This window comes from Pecten maximus, chromosome 17 (genome assembly GCF_902652985.1).
Source record: "Pecten maximus chromosome 17, xPecMax1.1, whole genome shotgun sequence".
Lineage (NCBI taxonomy): Eukaryota > Metazoa > Mollusca > Bivalvia > Pectinida > Pectinidae > Pecten > Pecten maximus.
The window spans coordinates 8,749,301-8,767,338 of record NC_047031.1 but is presented as its reverse complement, the minus strand read 5'-3'; the positions used below and the strand labels follow the sequence as shown (position 1 = coordinate 8,767,338).

Sequence of the window (18,038 nt, the reverse complement as noted above, 5' to 3'; positions counted from 1 at the left end):
TCCGAAACATTGCTGGAAATTAGTAGACCTTATGCTCTTATCAGTGACTAATGTAACCGAAGAAGTGATATGTAGATTGTGTGCGAAAAATAGCATCGATATCGCTGCGCATTTACTTACTGAATGCCCAGTACTCTATATGACACGCGATGCTTTCTTAGAGCAGGTTGTTAATGTAATAAACGTAAAAGATTATGTAAAATTTTCATTTCTTGAAGACAATGTTCAAACTGACTTTTTACTGGGATGTCGTACGCAGGTTCAGTTGGATGATGAGGAAGTGAAACACCTATGCTGGTAGTCTCAGACAGGATTGATGTGCTGCTCTCTGATATGAACTCAAAACTATAAAAAAAACCCTTAATCAGTGTAATCTGATTTAGAAACTAAAACATTCTGATGATTTGATGATTTGATTCAAATAATTTATGTATTGCATTTCGTAACTAAGGTATTGTATTTATGTATTGTTCAAAATCTCTGTAAAGAGGAAATAAAGAATCTGTCTGTCTGTCTGTCTGTCTGTCTGTCTGTCTGACCAATCAAATACTTCATCTTGTCCAGTAACGCCACCTGTCTGGCCAAAAGAATATTATACGGCTATGCCGAAAAATGATAAATACGTGCCAGAGACAATTTACTCGGAGAGCATAACAAAGTTAATGAAATTCTTTTTGCATTGTCGCTTTAATATATTTGGCAAATTTTTCTGTCTTTTGTGTTTTGTCCGTTAAATAACGGTATCAATTTAAACATGCTTGGCTTTTTAAATAGTCACTTTTCAAAACAATGTATATCAGAATAGCATTGACATTTTAGAATAAAATGAAATTCATCCTCGACATCATTTTGATTACATACAGTACAAATTCTCATGTGTCCCTGAATATTTTAATAACGACCTTTTTCTACATTTGAGTCGTGAGCTAACAGTCGAATTTTAGTAATTCCTTTTAAGTACCCTTTCCCTCAATTATCCAATACTTAAAAAATCTAAATTTCTTTAAAAATGTCAATTGCTATCAAGTTCTAAATAAACCATAGCATCACAAGTATTTTTTCGAACACCAAGTAATTGTTTACAGAATGTAGTATGCAGTTTTTCAACGTCAGGTGCTTAATGAAAGCCACATATTTCTGAACCATAACTTTTAATACTGTTAAAATATATATCAAAAGCTGATAGCTGGGTTTCAATATCAAAGCATTTTTTACGACATACATTCAAAACTGAAAAGAAATCTTTCTTATAATATCTATGGTACGAGTTTAACATTTTCTATGAAATACAGAAAACAATTTTTACCGCCAATTTCACTTTCTTCATCTTCGGGAATTAGATGATATCATCAATTATCAGTTAAATAAAGTCAGTTTCTTGTCTTTATTTCTTCCAATAATCCTTAAAACATTTACATATGTATGTCTTATTCAGAGTTTTAAAGTTCGTTAGCACTTGTATAATCACTGACCCAGTTAAACGTACTAGAGTATATGTATTAACGTCCTAAAGACGTAGTTCAGATCGAAATCAGATTAACACACGGGAAAGATAATCTCCTTGTACAGTGAAGCGATATAACATTTCCCTGCCAGACATTACTGAAGGATCAATACGCTTACACGTAAGTAAACAGACATGAAATTAAGTTATTTTTAAAAAAAGAATTGTTTTTACAGTATAATATCATATGAATTGACGAACAAAACGTCTAGTTCTTCTGTAAAAAAAAAAAAATCTTGTAAGAATGCTTTATCAGTTGATTTGTCAAAGAGAAAGGCAAGTTTTGTTATATGAATACCACAAAATGTGCATGATATTTAATAATTAATAATTAATTTCGTAATGGACAATATATATATATGAAACGCATTAATTGATCCGCCACCGTTTCAAATGTATTTCAATATTTCTGTAAATTACAGGGGTCCAGTTTATACTAACCAGTATGGCCGCAGCTTGTTTACTATTCGTCCTGATACTGTGTTGTGGGGAACCGGTGCTGGGACGTAATGGGACGATGGACGATTGGACTAGGCTGACTAACACACTGTTCTCTAACTATTCGAAAGACGTGTACCCTGTATACAACCTGAGCGAGGCTCTCTCTATAGACACGACGATGTTCATTCTTTCAATTATGGAATTTGACGAAGTATCGGGGGTCATCACTTTAAATGGGGGACTGATCCATACTTGGACGGATTTTCGTTTGACATGGGACCCCAGTGATTATGGCGGGATCGAGGATATACTTATAAGTTCCTCCTTGGTTTGGAAACCGGATGTTTTCTTAGTTTCGACCGCCGAGGATATGAGGCCGTTCGATTCGGGAAACTTTGATGTCCGAGTTTATTACAATGGGGTTTGTCAAGTTGGCCTTGGAAGAAGAATGGTGGCCACATGTTCTGTCAATATGTTAAAGTTTCCGTTTGACGCCCATGAATGTGTTCTTCTGTTCATGCAATGGAGTGTTTTCCCAGAAGAAAGGGTTCTTGGCTTCACACGAACAGATCTGATGTTGGATTATTATACGGCGAATGGGGAGTGGACATTGGCTAAGTCTTCTGTTGCCATGTCAGCCACTGTACCTGGTGGTCTCTGCTTCACAATACACATTACCAGGAAACCGATATATTTTACATTGTCTCTGATCATCCCAATCCTTCTGTTGTGTTTCCTGAACCCGTTCGTGTTCCTCCTTCCAGCCTCCTCCGGGGAGCGGATTTCCTACACAATCACAATGTTCCTGTCAATGGCGGTGTATATGTCAATAATCGGTGATAACTTGCCGAAAGTTTCGGAGAACATGGCGGGGATGTCGTTCTTCTTATTAATATCACTTATATACAGCGGTACACTGATCATACTGACAATATTCACTCTACGGTATGAAGCTCTTGCTGAAGTCAAAGACTTCCCGAGAATTATCAGACGAATAACTGTCTGTCTCAAAAAACGGAGAAAGAATACTGTTATCAACGTCAGACCTTCTGACCCAGAGGAAGACAGTGGAAAGGTAGATGTCAGTGATGATGTTGATATATCCAAAGATGACGTCATGCGTTCCATAGACCTGTCATTGTTTGGAACGTCATTAATTGTGATCGTGATTTTCATTGGTTGGTTTTTCTTCAATTTGTTATCGTAATCCATCTTAGTATACCACAGAAAGTCAACTGTCACTATGAATTAATTGAAGTCAGATGATATGTAAACAATTTATATATATGTGTATATTTATTTTTTACTTTTGACATTTTTATTCAGATTTTCCACACAAAGTAATTACATGATACAGAAAGAAACAAAGACAATTTTCACACACAATTTATATTTTGTATTTTCATGCTTTGTTGGGTTACCTTACCCTTTACTTACAATAAACGGAATATTGTTTTATTATCAGACATTAGAATTATATTTTGTTTTGCGATTTGATCCGGAACAAATTTCGCGCACGGATAAATTAACCTAACACCGTCTAGGTGTCATTTGTATATATCAACGTCACTTTAGAATTGATACAAAAATATCCATCTACTTCATAGAGACCTTACAACCCGATCTTTAGACACCCTGTCCGGAGCACGATCTGAAGGTATTGGGGTAAACATGGCTGACGGACATGTGGATTAGTATTTTAATGTTGAATTGCAGCCAGATTCGATTGTAGCTCAGGATGAGAGATTCGATTGTAGCTCAGGATGAGAGATTCGATTGTAGCTCAGGATGAGAGATTCGATTGTAGCTCAGGATGAAATATTAGATTGTAGCTCAGGATGAGAGATTCGATTGTAGCCCAGGATGAGAGATTCGATTGTAGCTCAGGATGAGAGATTCGATTGTAGCTCAGGATGAAATATTAGATTGTAGCTCAGGATGAGAGATTCGATTGTAGCCCAGGATGAGAGATTCGATTGTAGCTCAGGATGAGAGATTCGATTGTAGCTCAGGATGAAATATTAGATTGTAGCTCAGGATGAGAGATTCGATTGGAGCCCAGGATGAGAGATTCGATTGTAGCTCAGGATGAGAGATTCGATTGTAGCCCAGGATGAGAGATTCGATTGTAGCTCAGGATGAGAGATTCGATTGTAGCTCAGGATGAGATATTAGATTGTAGCTCAGGATGAGAGATTCGATTGTAGCCCAGGATGAGAGATTCGATTGTAGCTCAGGATGAGAGATTCGATTGTAGCTCAGGATGAGAGATTCGATTGTAGCCCAGGATGAGAGATTCGATTGTAGCTCAGGATGAGAGATTCGATTGTAGCTCAGGATGAGAGATTCGATTGTAGCCCAGGATGAGAGATTCGATTGTAGCTCAGGATGAGAGATTCGATTGTAGCTCAGGATGAGAGATTCGATTGTAGCTCAGGATGAGAGATTCGATTGTAGCTCAGGATGAGAGATTCGATTGTAGCCCAGGATGAGAGATTCGATTGTAGCTCAGGATGGGAGATTCGATTGTAGCTCAGGATGAGAGATTCGATTGTAGCTCAGGATGGGAGATTCGATTGTAGCCCAGGATGAGAGATTCGATTGTAGCTCAGGATGGGAGATTCGATTGTAGCTCAGGATGAGAGATTCGATTGTAGCTCAGGATGAGAGATTCGATTGTAGCTCAGGATGGGAGATTCGATTGTAGCTCAGGATGAAATATTAGATTGTAGCTCAGGATGAAATATTAGATTGTAGCTCAGGATGAGACATTCCAATGCAAAACTGGTTGAAAGATTCGATTGTAGCTCAGAATGATATATTTTATTGTAGCTCTAGATGAGAGATTCGATTGCAGCTCAGGATTGGAAATTCTACGGATGAGACATACGATTGTAGCTCAGGAGTGAAATATTTGATTTTACAAGCACCACAAACATCTATCATGTTTACTCTGTATTGTTAATGACTGTTTTAATGTTTTTGTCTCAATACGAAATAAAATCTATTGTTAAATATTCAAATGTTTCCTTTGTTCTCGAGAGTAATTCTTGATAATACCTAAACATTTTAAGCAGTATTGTCGAAACTTTATTGTAGTGGTATGTTTAGCTCATAGATACATTTTCAAAATTAAATGTGGCTCGATAACGGGATACTTATGTATTGTTTCTTAAATATATATAATTCTGCACAGAAATCAGCAATGTCACGTGATATTGAGTGTCCAATTAGAATAGAGATGATGTGAGTGGCGCCATATCAAAGACAGTGTCCACGTTGGTGATTCCTTAATTGTAAACACTATTATGGAACAAACACCCGTAAAGGTAGAAGCTGCAATATCAATACGATGATATAAGTGAACACCACTGTCACCACGTAATTTGTAATAACGACGCAATTTGTAATGAAAATTTCAAAGTTTTTTTTACCGGATAAATTGTCATCAGATGGAAAGATAATCTTCACTTGGTACATGTTTCGACCTAATTCTATAAGAAAAATACTTATTTATTGCTTATAATGACATTTGAAAAGTTATTACAAATTGCGTTGATGCGCACACGTCTACCAATCAACCAATCCGAACACGTCTACCAATCAACCAATCCAGACATGTCCACCAATCCGACCACGTCTATCAATCCACCAATCTGTCCACGTCTATTAATCCACCAATCTGTCCACGTCTATCAATCCACCAATCTGTCCACGTCTACAATCCACCAATCCGAACACGTCTACCAATCCACCAATCTGACCACGTCTACCAATCCACCAATCCGACCACGTCTATCAATCCACCAATTCGGACACTTCTACCAATCCACCAATCCGGGCACGTCTACCAATCCACCAATCCGGACATGTCTACCAATCCAACAATCTGGACACGTTCACCAATCCACCAATCCGGACACGTTCACCAATCCATCAATCCGGACACGTCTACCAATCCACCAATCCAGCCACGTCTACCAATCCACCAATCCGGACACGTCTACCAATCCACCAATCCGGACACGTCTACCAATCCACCAATCCGGACACGTCTACCAATCCACCAATCCGGACACGCCTACCAATCCACCAATCCGGACACGTCTACCAATCCACCAATCCAGCCACGTCTACCAATCCACCAATCCGGACACGTCTACCAATCCACCAATCCAGCCACGTCTACCAATCCACCAATCCGGACACGTCTACCAATCCACTAATCCGGACACGTCTACCAATCCACCAATCCAGCCACGTCTACCAATCCACCAATCCGGACACGTCTACCAATCCACCAATCCGGACACGTCTACCAATCCAACGATCTGTACACCAAACTCACTTATCGCAATCATTTGGAACACGGTGTCCCCAAATGACTGTAAATATAGATGTCAAAAAGTAACCTTAAATATATATACACCTCACGTAATATGTACTTGTACTAAGGTGGTATTACTGCTTATATAAACGGATATTTACTGATAACTTCTAATGTACATGTATAACGTGATAGATTATCAAAATGATTTAAGGGGATTTATTTATTAAGTTAATACTATGCCTAATTCCTTAAACTATTTCAATGATAATAGTCACATTCATTCTTATAATGCAGCCTCTTATATGAAACCGCTATTCAAATTAACTGTGATTTTTGCGGTTTTTATTTGAAACTTTCCTACATAACATTCAAAATTCCAAAGTTACATGGTTTTCGGTTACAGGAAGGAGGTTACTTGGTTAACAGTCTACAGCATAACACTATCTAGAAAGGTAACAGTCGTCATTTATTCTGGACCCGATTTCATCATTGTTCCTTACTATAGGACATTCCTTTACTTATAATTTTCCTTAGGAAAGCATTACAGAATTTTAAGAGGAAAATCGTAGTCGAAGCACTTTCCTTAAATTGAGGTATGTTTTTATGGGGTATTGTTAGTTAAGAAATTTCCTTAAATTAAAGTAAATAATTTGGATGAAACTGGACCCTACTTTCGGTTCATCAGCTGACCACCACAAATCTACATCCTGTTAATGTAGTTGTGGTTGAAAAGATCTTAAGTCATATCTGTATCTACTGTAGGTACAGGACTACTATTACTCCCAACAACATTCCACGGGGTGTAAATAAAAATAAACAAAAGGGGTAAACAAACCACTGCAGCAGTCTCTTTATTATATATTGCTTTATTTAGGTGGTAATTTCCCTTCCTCATCAAAAGAATAGCAAATAACAATACTATTTCCAGAATATCAAATTTGTCTATATGATAGAAGTTATACAATACAACCAATATGTTATTTAAAAGTGAGACGTTTCGATGACTATACTGTCACCTTCATCAGACCTATGTGAAGCGTACTACCACAGGCATATGTAGTATCCGAGATGGTAATAGACTCAACAAACTATTTTAGGATGTTTTGTCTCTATCATGATCCTTTGGATACATGTTCGAAATTGTGTGACGAGATGGTAAAAGATTCGATCTACTCAGAGGATGTTTCGTCTCTATCATGATCCTATTAACACCAAGTTCGAAAATAGTGTGACGAGATGGTAAAAGATTTGATCTACTCTGAGGATGTTTCGTCTCTATCATGATCCTATTAACACCAAGTTCGATATAGTGTGACGAGATAGTAAACGATTTGATCTACTCTGAGGATGTTTCGTCTCTATATTGATCCTATTGTCATCAAAGATAAAAAATATCAAATAGTTCCAGAAAATAAAACAGATTTTCTGCCTAATTAGATATCGTAAATACACACTTATATTCTAATGCTGGACTCAACACATGAAGGAACATATAAGTATTGATCTATTGGAGCACTAACACAGGCTAATCTAAGGGACTCTAGGGTTACTGTAAACATCGGCGTTCTTTCTTTTGTCCGGATGCAAATTAAAAAACGGCAGAAAATTTGTATTGTTTAATGAAGAGTTTGATCAACAGTTTCAAGCTTATCAAGCAGTATCAAGGTAGCCGTCTATTAAACAGGTGAGTTTTTAGAGAAAGACACACTGACAAATGTATTCAATGTAAGTATTTAAGTCTATCTTTTTCAAGATTTCAGCATAACGCTCTAATAGTAGATTCAATTTACAAATCGTATTTCAGGGAGTTATTATCACCATGGCAACCGTACGACTTATTTTCGTTCTTCTTCTGTGGAACAATTGTGGACAGTCGGTGCTGGGACGTAATGGAACGATGGACCACTGGATTAGGCTGACTAACACACTCCTCTCAAACTACACACGAGAAATTTGGCCTGTGTATAACTTCAGTGAGGCTTTAACTGTAGATATCAGAATGTTTATGATGTCCATACTCGACTTTCGACGAGATAGCTGGTGTCATTACTATCAGTGGCGGCGTCCTGTTAGGTTGGAACGATTTTCGTTTGAAATGGAATCCAAGTAACTATGGAGGCATTGAAGACATCCTCGTCAAATCGTCATTGATGTGGAAACCAAGTGTGTTCCTCGTATCAACTGCTGCAGACCTAAGACCTTTTGATTCGGGAAAATTTGACGCGAGGCTGTTTCACAATGGATCATGTTTTATTGCTCCGGGAAAACAAATGAAAGCCTCTTGTTCTGTTGATGTGTCCAAGTTTCCTTTTGACTCCCATATCTGTGATCTACTTCTCATGCAATGGGATACTGTTGGGGATGAAATTAAACTGGTGTACACACAAACAGTATCAGATTTGTCATATTATACGCCTAATGGCGAATGGGATTTAGTCAAAACGTCAGTATCCAATTCTGTTAAATTTGAAGGTGGTGTCAGCTTCAGAATTTTTATCAGGAGGAAGGCAATGTATTTCGCCTTGTCTCTGATGGTCCCAATCCTTCTGTTGTGTTTTTTGAACCCGTTCGTGTTCCTCATCCCGGCCTCCTCCGGGGAGAGGATTTCCTACACAATCACCATGTTCCTGTCAATGGCGGTGTATATGTCAATAATCGGCGACAGCTTGCCGAAAGTTTCTGAGAACATGGCCTTCATGTCATTTTTCATGCTTATTGTTCTCATATATAGTGGAATACTGATATTATTCACAATATTTACACTCCGCTGTGAAGCTTTGTCTGACTTCAACGAGTTCCCGGAATATCTCAAAAAACTTACCATCTTCTTTCATAAACAACGTCGACACCGTGCTTCTGAAGTTTTTGAAGTGGATGACAAAGAAAAAAGTGAGAAGGATGATCCAAAGATTCACTTACAGAAAGATGACGTTATGCGATTGATCGATGTTTCCTTATTTGTGACGTCATTATTACTTATATCAGTTGTCACCATTTGTTTTTTCTCTGTTCTGTTTGCGTAACTTGACACTACTGGACATTTAGAGCATTTATATATCAAAACGGGAATATTTCTACGTCATGTAATGTCTCGATAGCTTGTGTGGAAGGTAGTATGTGATCGTGGAATTTTTTGTCCTAACGTTATACAATCTCAAAAATGAATTGAATAATATAAATGTTACTAAATATTTAAGTGTTAACAGATATATATTAACATTTAGGATTAAAATTAACATGTGTATCTAAAAGCACATTTTTTTTTCAAAATATGATGATATGTATAACCTATATACATAAGTAAATGGTTTTACAATGCTAGATTTAATGCTGGCACAAGTTGCATGTTCTGTGTTTGATGCTGAGGTCGATGTATATATTATATAAGTTGTATGCTGACAATACAATCGGGTTTTGTATGATGCTGAGGTCCATGTACATTTTGTGTATATAGTATAAAGTACATAGTATGTATAAGTTGTAATTTGTGAATAAAACTAATTAAGATATCTTTCTGATGGGTTTGTCATAGAATAACGCTCAGTATGGTATCGATAATAGGCTAGGAATAGACCACTTCTTCGCGGTCCATAAACCAATTTATTGAAAGGGGCGTTTCTGGTACCTGTCATATTGGAACAATTCCCATGATAACCTTAAAAGAGAATATCTTAATGATTTTTTAGATAAGTATTACCTGTTCCTCATCTTGTAATAGTTTACAGAAAAGTTTAAACATGAGCAGAATTATATTTTAAATCAATTTCTCGGTATCATTGAAAAAATAATACGAAGCGATTGTTTCGTATTTCAACAGGAAAAAATAGTCGATAATGACGAAAACACAGGTACCAATTATACTATGGGAACTAGCTTATATAAATAAAAAGTTTGGATTCCATTGATGTGAGCTGACGACGTGTTTGGTATCGACTTCTAAGGAAATGTTCCAATAAACTTGGGATATGTAATATTTACATTTCATTACTGTTATAACCATGGACAGCCGTTATCGTTTAATTTGTCCTCAGTATGTAAAGGTCTCAAAACAAAGGTTCACTAAACAATGGCATTGTACCGTGGGTTAGGTTGCGACACCTGGTGATAACACCATTGTTCGGGGAGATGAACCCAGGCCTCCCCAATCCTGGCAACTCCTATCAAATACAATTACTGCTAGCCATCAGTGTATACACACATCTAGGATCCTCTGACCGCTAACAAAACAATGCTTTGTTTATCAATTTTTAGCTCACCGGTTACGAGTAACCGAGAGCTAATGCTGCCACCCCGGCGTCCGCGTCGGCGTCGGCGTCGGCGTCCCACCCCAAAAGTTTTTGGAGTAAGTTTTTGGAAAGCTTGTAAGTCCAAAAGTATACACCTCATGCCCTTCTAAGTTGGTTTATACATTCATTAGAGGTCTAGGAATGATGTTATGACAAAATTATGCAGAAAAAAAATTGTGCTTTTTTCGCATTTTACCATTTTATGGACTTCACATTTTGCACCAAAACTCATTTTAAAGTTTTGGGGGTAAGTCTAAAAAAATACACCTATCACCCTTCTAATTTGGTTATACATTCATTAGAGATCCAGGGTATCGTTTCACAAAGCTTCGTAACTTACGAACGTTCGTAAATATTTACGAAAAAGTTACGCAAAACTTACGAATTTCGTAAGTGCGTTTCACAAAGGTGTTCGTAACTTTTTTCGTATCTTACGTCAAAATCATACGTTCTCCCGGTAAAAATATACCACTCTCTAACTTGGAGGTAAAAAAGGATGACACTTATTGGGTGAAAATTGTACGCCGGTCTTATTCCCGGGTCACGTACACAGACTATGAACTTTATTTTGTTCTATCAAAGCAACCATATTATTGATAGAAGATCACTTTTTCTATAAAATTCCAATTCTTATTGTTTATCATGCTTTAAAACAAACAGAAACAACGCAATTTTCACAGATTTTGCTCAATGCCCAAAGACATACATAATGTTCTTAAAATAGACCATATTTTGGCACAGTCTGCGAATATGCGTACAATTAGTTTCATGACAATGTGTATTTTGCCGGCACACTCCTCGACTTTCAAAACCCGGTTTTAACCTCAAAACAATCGCTCACAAGGCATAGTCGTTCTCTTATGCTAATTTGTAAATGAGTACGACGTCATTTTCTGTTCAAAAGGGCATGCCTGCGCACGATTTTAAATTGTTTTCGTAAGTTACGACAGGGTTGATATGGCGTAAAGTTACGCAAGGTTTTTGCGTAACTTACGAACGTTCGTAAGTTACGAAGTTTTTGTGAAACGCTTAGTAATTCGTAAATGTGACTTACGCAAAGTTCGTAAGTTACGAAGCTTTGTGAAACGATACCCAGGAGTGATGCTGTGGCAAATCATGCAGAAAAAAATGGCATTTTGCTATTTAGTGGACTTACTTTTTTTGACACAAAAACTCACTTGAAAGATTGTTGGGGTTAGTTTTGAAAAGCTTGTATGTCCACACCCTTCTTGGTTTATACATCAATTAGAGGTCAAGGAGCGATATTATGTGACTTACAATTTAAAATTACATGCTTATACATACATAAAAAATGAATACATAGTGCGATTGCTGCCGCCGGTGACCTTTCGCAATCATTGATTGCACTTATTAAACTAGTGATTAGACGGCTTCCCGTCATTCCACTGAATCTGTATTATCCTCATGTTGTATTCATTGACAAATCCTGCGATTTTCTTCAGTCGCATTAATGTATTAATTTCGGTGTTAGGTGATTAGATTTATGTCTGTAAGACTACTGTGATCGTTGATAAACTGAAATAGAAATCAAAGTTAATTAGTACTTATCCAGACGAATTCTAACTGACAGGGATACTTAAATCATGGTCAATCAGCACTGACCCAGTCCAGTTCCATCTGACCTTGAGACTGAAATCAAGGTCAACTAGCATTGATCCAGTCCAATACCAACTGACTTGGAGACTGAAATCAAGATCAATTAGCACTGTTCCAGTCCACTTCTTACTGACTTGGACAATGCTGAAAAGGTCAATTACAGAATGATTTCCCAAATAAAATTGGTCAAATCAATCATGCTTGTAATACTACTTCAATTGAAGTTTCACGGAGAAGGCGAAGACATGCACAGATGTTCTGTTTTGGGGTTTAAAAGGGGCACAATTTCTTATTTATAAGACGGCGATATCCATACCAGTCTAGGGTTATAATAGGTTATTTCATAGACGACCCCCCAAAACGGCCTATGACATTTACACGGATATGACTTTATATTCTGCCTCATCCGCGACAGCCACCATGCAAATTTAGGTCAAATCTAAATTTTAGAACGTGTGTAATGACAATCTCTAATCTAAAAAAACAATGTTACCAGAAGAGATTATTGTGTAAATATTAACACCTTCCCAAGGTTTTCATCAACCGACCTATCACGAACAAAAGAACAACCCTGTGCTGTGTTACCGTTGATATCCGACATCTGTCATGGAAAATGTGCCAAAGGGAACACATCACTGAACACCAAATCAAACGTGACATGCAACCTCTGCAATGATGTGACTATCCAGAAATGGAAAATTAACCACTGGAAATCATTATGCTTGTCGTAATGCTAAGTTGTAAAAAATGTCCAAGATGAAATTTAAATTTCATTCAGGTGAGCGCTATGATGAAATATAACTGTTTCAGTGACATGTCAATGATATTAGCAGGTATATGGTTAATTCAATTCGCAGTTCTAAACAATCAATTTCTTTAATTGTTTTTGATTAGACGGACTTCAATTCGGACCAAATATTTAGGGTAGGACATTTCAATATATCACAGCACTCTATGTTTGTGACCTTATATATTTAATAGCTTACACAAATCTATTTATAGAACGGATTATGGATTATGGTGACTTGTCTTATTAGCTCTAATACGTGTGGATTAATCGACAGTACTAGGGACTAGTGGAGGACGAATCAGGCAGTGGTGCAGCGGAAAGTTCACGTTGAAAGGTTAGTTTAAAAGTAGTTAAAATCATAATTTAATATTACGATATACAAAATGTATAGAGAATACTTGGTCAGTGTCTTAAAAGATAAGCTGTCTTTTGGCGAGGATAAAGAAAGACAAAAATGGAGAGCCTTGCCATCAAAAATAAGCATTTTTAAGTGAAACAGTATCAACAATGTCCCAAATATGTTCGCCTTTTAAATGTTGTTTCACTTGAAGTAGGTCAGTCGAATAAACGCACGTGCTTAGATTCTAATATACAGCTGTTTTCCATCACTGCCGTATACAGCAAAAATATACATGGTGTATATGGTGGGTGTATTCCGACAATGCAGTACTTGTTGCAGGATAAATGCTTATACAAAGTTGTAGATGCGATTTGTAATGCTGAATAAATATATTATGGTATTTTAAAAACTTAATTAATATATAAATAATACGTCATATTTCAGTGGCCATTTTGTACCTACCATGGCTACCATACGGGTATTTTTACTGCTTGCTCTGTGGAGCAGCTGTGGGCAGTTGGTGCTGGGACGTAGCGGGACGATGGACGACTGGATCAGGTTGAACAATACATTGTTCTCTAACTATTCAAAAGAGATTTATCCTGTTTATGACTTCAATGATACACTGGTTATCAATACAGCTATGTTTTTATTGTCCATTCTCGATTTTGACGAAATCGCCGGAGTTATTACCCTCAATGGCGGTGTGGGGTTCAGCTGGACCGACTTTCGTTTGACATGGGATCCAAGTAACTTTGGAGGCATTGAAGATATACTCATCAACTCCACATTGGCGTGGACTCCGAAGGCGTACTTATTGAATACTGCAGAAGACATGGAACCATTCAATTTGAAAGACTTTGGTATCAGATTGATGTATAACGGAAACTGTTTTATTGCTCCTGGCAAAATAATGAAGGCGACCTGTTCAGTGGATATGTCCGACTTTCCCTTAGACTCGCACTTGTGTAGTATTCTCATAACACTTTGGGGTGTACACATAGACGAAACTCGTCTGGGATACAACAGTACCGAATTCATTATGCAGTATTACACGGCTAATGGTGAGTGGGATATTGTGGACACATCAGTAGCATATTCTACAGCAACTGTATATGGTGTCTTTTTCAATATAAATATCAAAAGAAGACCGATATTTTTTGCTTTGTCCCTGATAATTCCAATTCTTCTGTTGTGCTTCCTGAACCCGTTCGTGTTCCTCATCCCGGCCTCCTCAGGTGAGCGGATATCCTACACAATCACCATGTTCCTGGCCCTGGCTGTGTATATGTCAATAATCGGTGACAGCTTGCCGTCAATTTCTGAGAACATGGCTGGTATGTCGTTTTTCTTGTTAATAACACTGATATGCAGTAGTTCTCTGATCATATTGACAATATTCACTCTACGCTATGAAGCTCTTTCTGATGTCAGCGACTTCCCGAGAATTATCAGACGTTTGACTATCTGTTTCATGAAGAAGGGAAAGAATAAAGTAAATGCACGGATTCATTGCGTGGACGAAAAAGAAGAACAGAGGGAGACAGACGAAATTGATTGTGATATTAAGAAAGATGACGTCATTCGATGGGTAAACTTGTCATTATTTGTGACGTCACAAATAGTGACGATGATAGTCATCATTTGGTTTTTCTGCCACCTTTTTACGTAAAAATTGTATTGAAGACAAATCTGCACAATGTATTTTGGTAACACAATGTATTTTGGTAACACAATGTATTTTACACGATACATCTAGAACTGTTAACACACACAATGTATTTAGTGTCTACATTTTGTATATTATCAATTCAGGGATAAATACTGTAGCTAACGGTATTTATGTAAACTACTGTACAATTCATTTCGTTAGGCTAACTTCTAAATCCCAGACAGATAAGGTCAATAATTATTTTAGGCCAAGTCAACGTTACAAGCTTAAAAGATTTATCATTTTGCAATCGCCTCGGTATGATAACAGATATCATGAAGGGCATATTCATTTATATTTTGTAACTTGATGTTGAATAGTTTTGGATTTTCACTCTTCTAGTGTATGCAGTACATTTGCTCTGCATTTTCCCATTGACACAATGCTATGAGGCAGTTGCCACCATACGCCTATAACGCCCAGTGGGCCATGTGACATTAGAAGAGGCGGGATTGTTTTTTTTCTGTTGGTTTAGTTTTTTTCAAAGTTGACGAAAATGGTAAGACAATGTAAATATAAGTATTGATCAGTGGTTTTAATGTTGTTATAGTCGATATGACAGCAAGATGTATGGTGGGCACCCTATCGACTATAACAACATTAAAACCACTGTTCATTGCTTACATGACTTCATCGGACAATATATTACACCTCCTCTGAAATGCCATAAATAATGCAGAGCACTTGAGATTATTGAAAAATATCACGGCGAAGACTGCATATTGCAAGGATAAAGAAGGCTATCGGTCTGACGCAGAGATATTGCTGTTTTGCTATGAGCTGTTCCCTAATGAACATTTGTTTTCGCATTGCTTGAGCTCAAAATCCTGGAGGAAAGTTACACAACTTAAGACGAATTTATATAAATTATAAAACTTGTTTCCGAGAGTCTACATGTAATTTGTCTTGTGATATACTGTATGTCTACTATTTTACTACACATATAAATGGAACAAATTTTCTATAAGAAACTTAACATTCTAATTTTAATGATTTCCGTTCTTTATAACCTTTTGTGCTTATCGAAGAGTATGATATCAGTGAAAATTAAGTAGCGAAAGTTTTAACATTTACATCAGAAATCTTATCTTGATGATGATTGGTACGTCGACTGTTTGCTGATAAATGTTTTTTTTTTTGCCATGAAGCACGGCCAAGAATATTTGTTTAATTACTATCAGAAGAATATTTCATTTGCTGTACAGGTTTATTTATATTTTTTTGTACGTTTATTAATCATTTGTCTTTTAAGATGCTACTCATCAGCGTGTTTTCTCTAAAATTCTTTAACGCATGATCAAATCATCTCACATCAATTGTGTTAGTTGATAAATAAACGGTTCCAATTATTAATGCGTTTTGAGTTCATTTTTAAAGAGTGAAATCTTAGTAAGAACATTAACAGTTTTGGAAGGAAGTAGCATGCATCATTTTGATCAATTTAAAACTCTCATTGCATTAGTATGCTATGCTAAGTCCTGGGCCAGTTGTTCAAAATCTGATTAGTTAAATCACTTGATTAGTGAACATTTCATTTTTCATTTATTGCAAAACTGGTGAGTATATAATCTTTGAATTATGCCAGTTTGAAGAGAATTAAGAATTACAGAATTTCATAAAGTGTTGTCAAGTTAGTTCTACCAGAAATTATTATACATTGAAAAATGTTGTTAAAATGTGATTAGCCTAATCACACTTTGAACAACTGGGCCCAGGTAGGATGTCTGTTGGTGACAGGACTATATCTATTTTCCCCATGAGTTCAAGGCTTTGTTGTGTCAGTGGACACAACGGACACTTTATGCCTCTTGGCTGGTGGAAATGACCTGATTATCACCACTACTTCTGTCTGTATAATTATCAAGTTGATCTAATTGATAGTAAATTCAGTGACAATGATATATTGGTTTACTAGACTTGTATCTGCAGGATCCCGCAAGGATCTGTCCTTGGTCCCTTTCTATTTCTTCTTTTCATTAATGACATCACCAATAATGTAACCCCTAATATAAAACTCTTTGCTGACGACACCGTCCTCTATGTTATAGTACAAAATAATAATGATACACCTGCTAAAATGATTAATGATGATTTAGCTTCAGTTTCTGAATGGGCTGATAGATGGCGAATTCCCTTTAATCCCAATAAAACAAATGAATATTGATTATCCTCATCCACAAGATGGAATTCACAACCACCAAGCCCAACATTAAATGTTAAAGGAACATGGGTTAATTACATCTCAAATATTTATCAGAAACATTAGATTAAATATACTTCGTGTTCTAAAATGTTTAGTAAATTGGAAAACATTAAAAACTTTATGTACTTCATATTTTCCACCAGTATTGGAATACACTGATGTTTTGTCCGACAACTGTAACAAAAATGAATATGACCTTCTCGAATCTGTCCAACTTGCTGATATACGCATACTGTAAACGTACTTATTTTAGCGCAATCAAATTTTAGCGCATTTGCAGATTTCAGCCAGTTAGCGCAATGATGAATTAGCGCATCCACAGAGCTTTCTATAGAAATAGAACGTACAAAAAGTAATTAGCGCAATCATAATTTAGCGCAAGGCTTCCAGCACGAAAAGCGCTAAAATAAAATTACCGCTAAAATATGTACGTTTACAGTAATACCTGGTCTCAGAAGAGGTACTCCTCATGATATCTTATATACTGAAACACAACTAGAGTCATTAAGCTCATTGAGACAAAACCATAAACTAATACTAATGTTTTGATAACTAACTTATCACTTTAATATCAAACAGTCATTTGAAAATGTAAACAAAATGTCTTTACCTCCAAAAATGATAGAGTTTTCAGTATACCTCAATCACGAACTACTAGCTTTAGAAAAGTTTCTCTCCTTCAACAATGACTATGTGGAATGCAATTGGTAGTATCGTGAGAGACTCTTTTTCAATTTCTTCTTTCAACATAATTCTAAGTCAGCTTAGAAATTATAAAATTGATTTGAAAAGTGATTAATTTCAAGATCACATGAC

The 18,038-nt window shown here is 36.6% G+C and overlaps 2 protein-coding genes across 2 annotated transcripts; both read left to right on the top strand.

Annotated features, from left to right (window-relative positions):
* The first annotated feature begins 1,949 nt into the window (after positions 1 to 1,949).
* LOC117315889 (neuronal acetylcholine receptor subunit alpha-3-like) lies at positions 1,950 to 3,152 on the top strand. The gene has a single exon (XM_033870303.1). It carries the CDS (start codon positions 1,950 to 1,952, stop codon positions 3,150 to 3,152), a length of 1,203 nt encoding a protein of 400 aa, XP_033726194.1.
* A 10,113-nt stretch (positions 3,153 to 13,265) lies between these two features.
* Positions 13,266 to 15,028, top strand: LOC117315600 (acetylcholine receptor subunit beta-type unc-29-like). Its single transcript, XM_033869860.1, has 2 exons — positions 13,266 to 13,302; positions 13,753 to 15,028. The coding sequence occupies exon 2, from the start codon at positions 13,772 to 13,774 to the stop codon at positions 14,978 to 14,980; it is 1,209 nt and encodes a 402-aa protein (XP_033725751.1). The 5' UTR covers positions 13,266 to 13,302; positions 13,753 to 13,771; the 3' UTR covers positions 14,981 to 15,028.
* Positions 15,029 to 18,038: the final 3,010 nt, after the last annotated feature.

What these genes read in the sequence shown, in the direction of transcription:
- LOC117315889 (XM_033870303.1), top strand. Translation starts at nt 1,950, where the DNA reads ATGGCCGCAGCTTGTTTACTATTCGTCCTGATACTGTGTTGTGGGGAA.
- LOC117315600 (XM_033869860.1), top strand. Translation starts at nt 13,772, where the DNA reads ATGGCTACCATACGGGTATTTTTACTGCTTGCTCTGTGGAGCAGCTGT.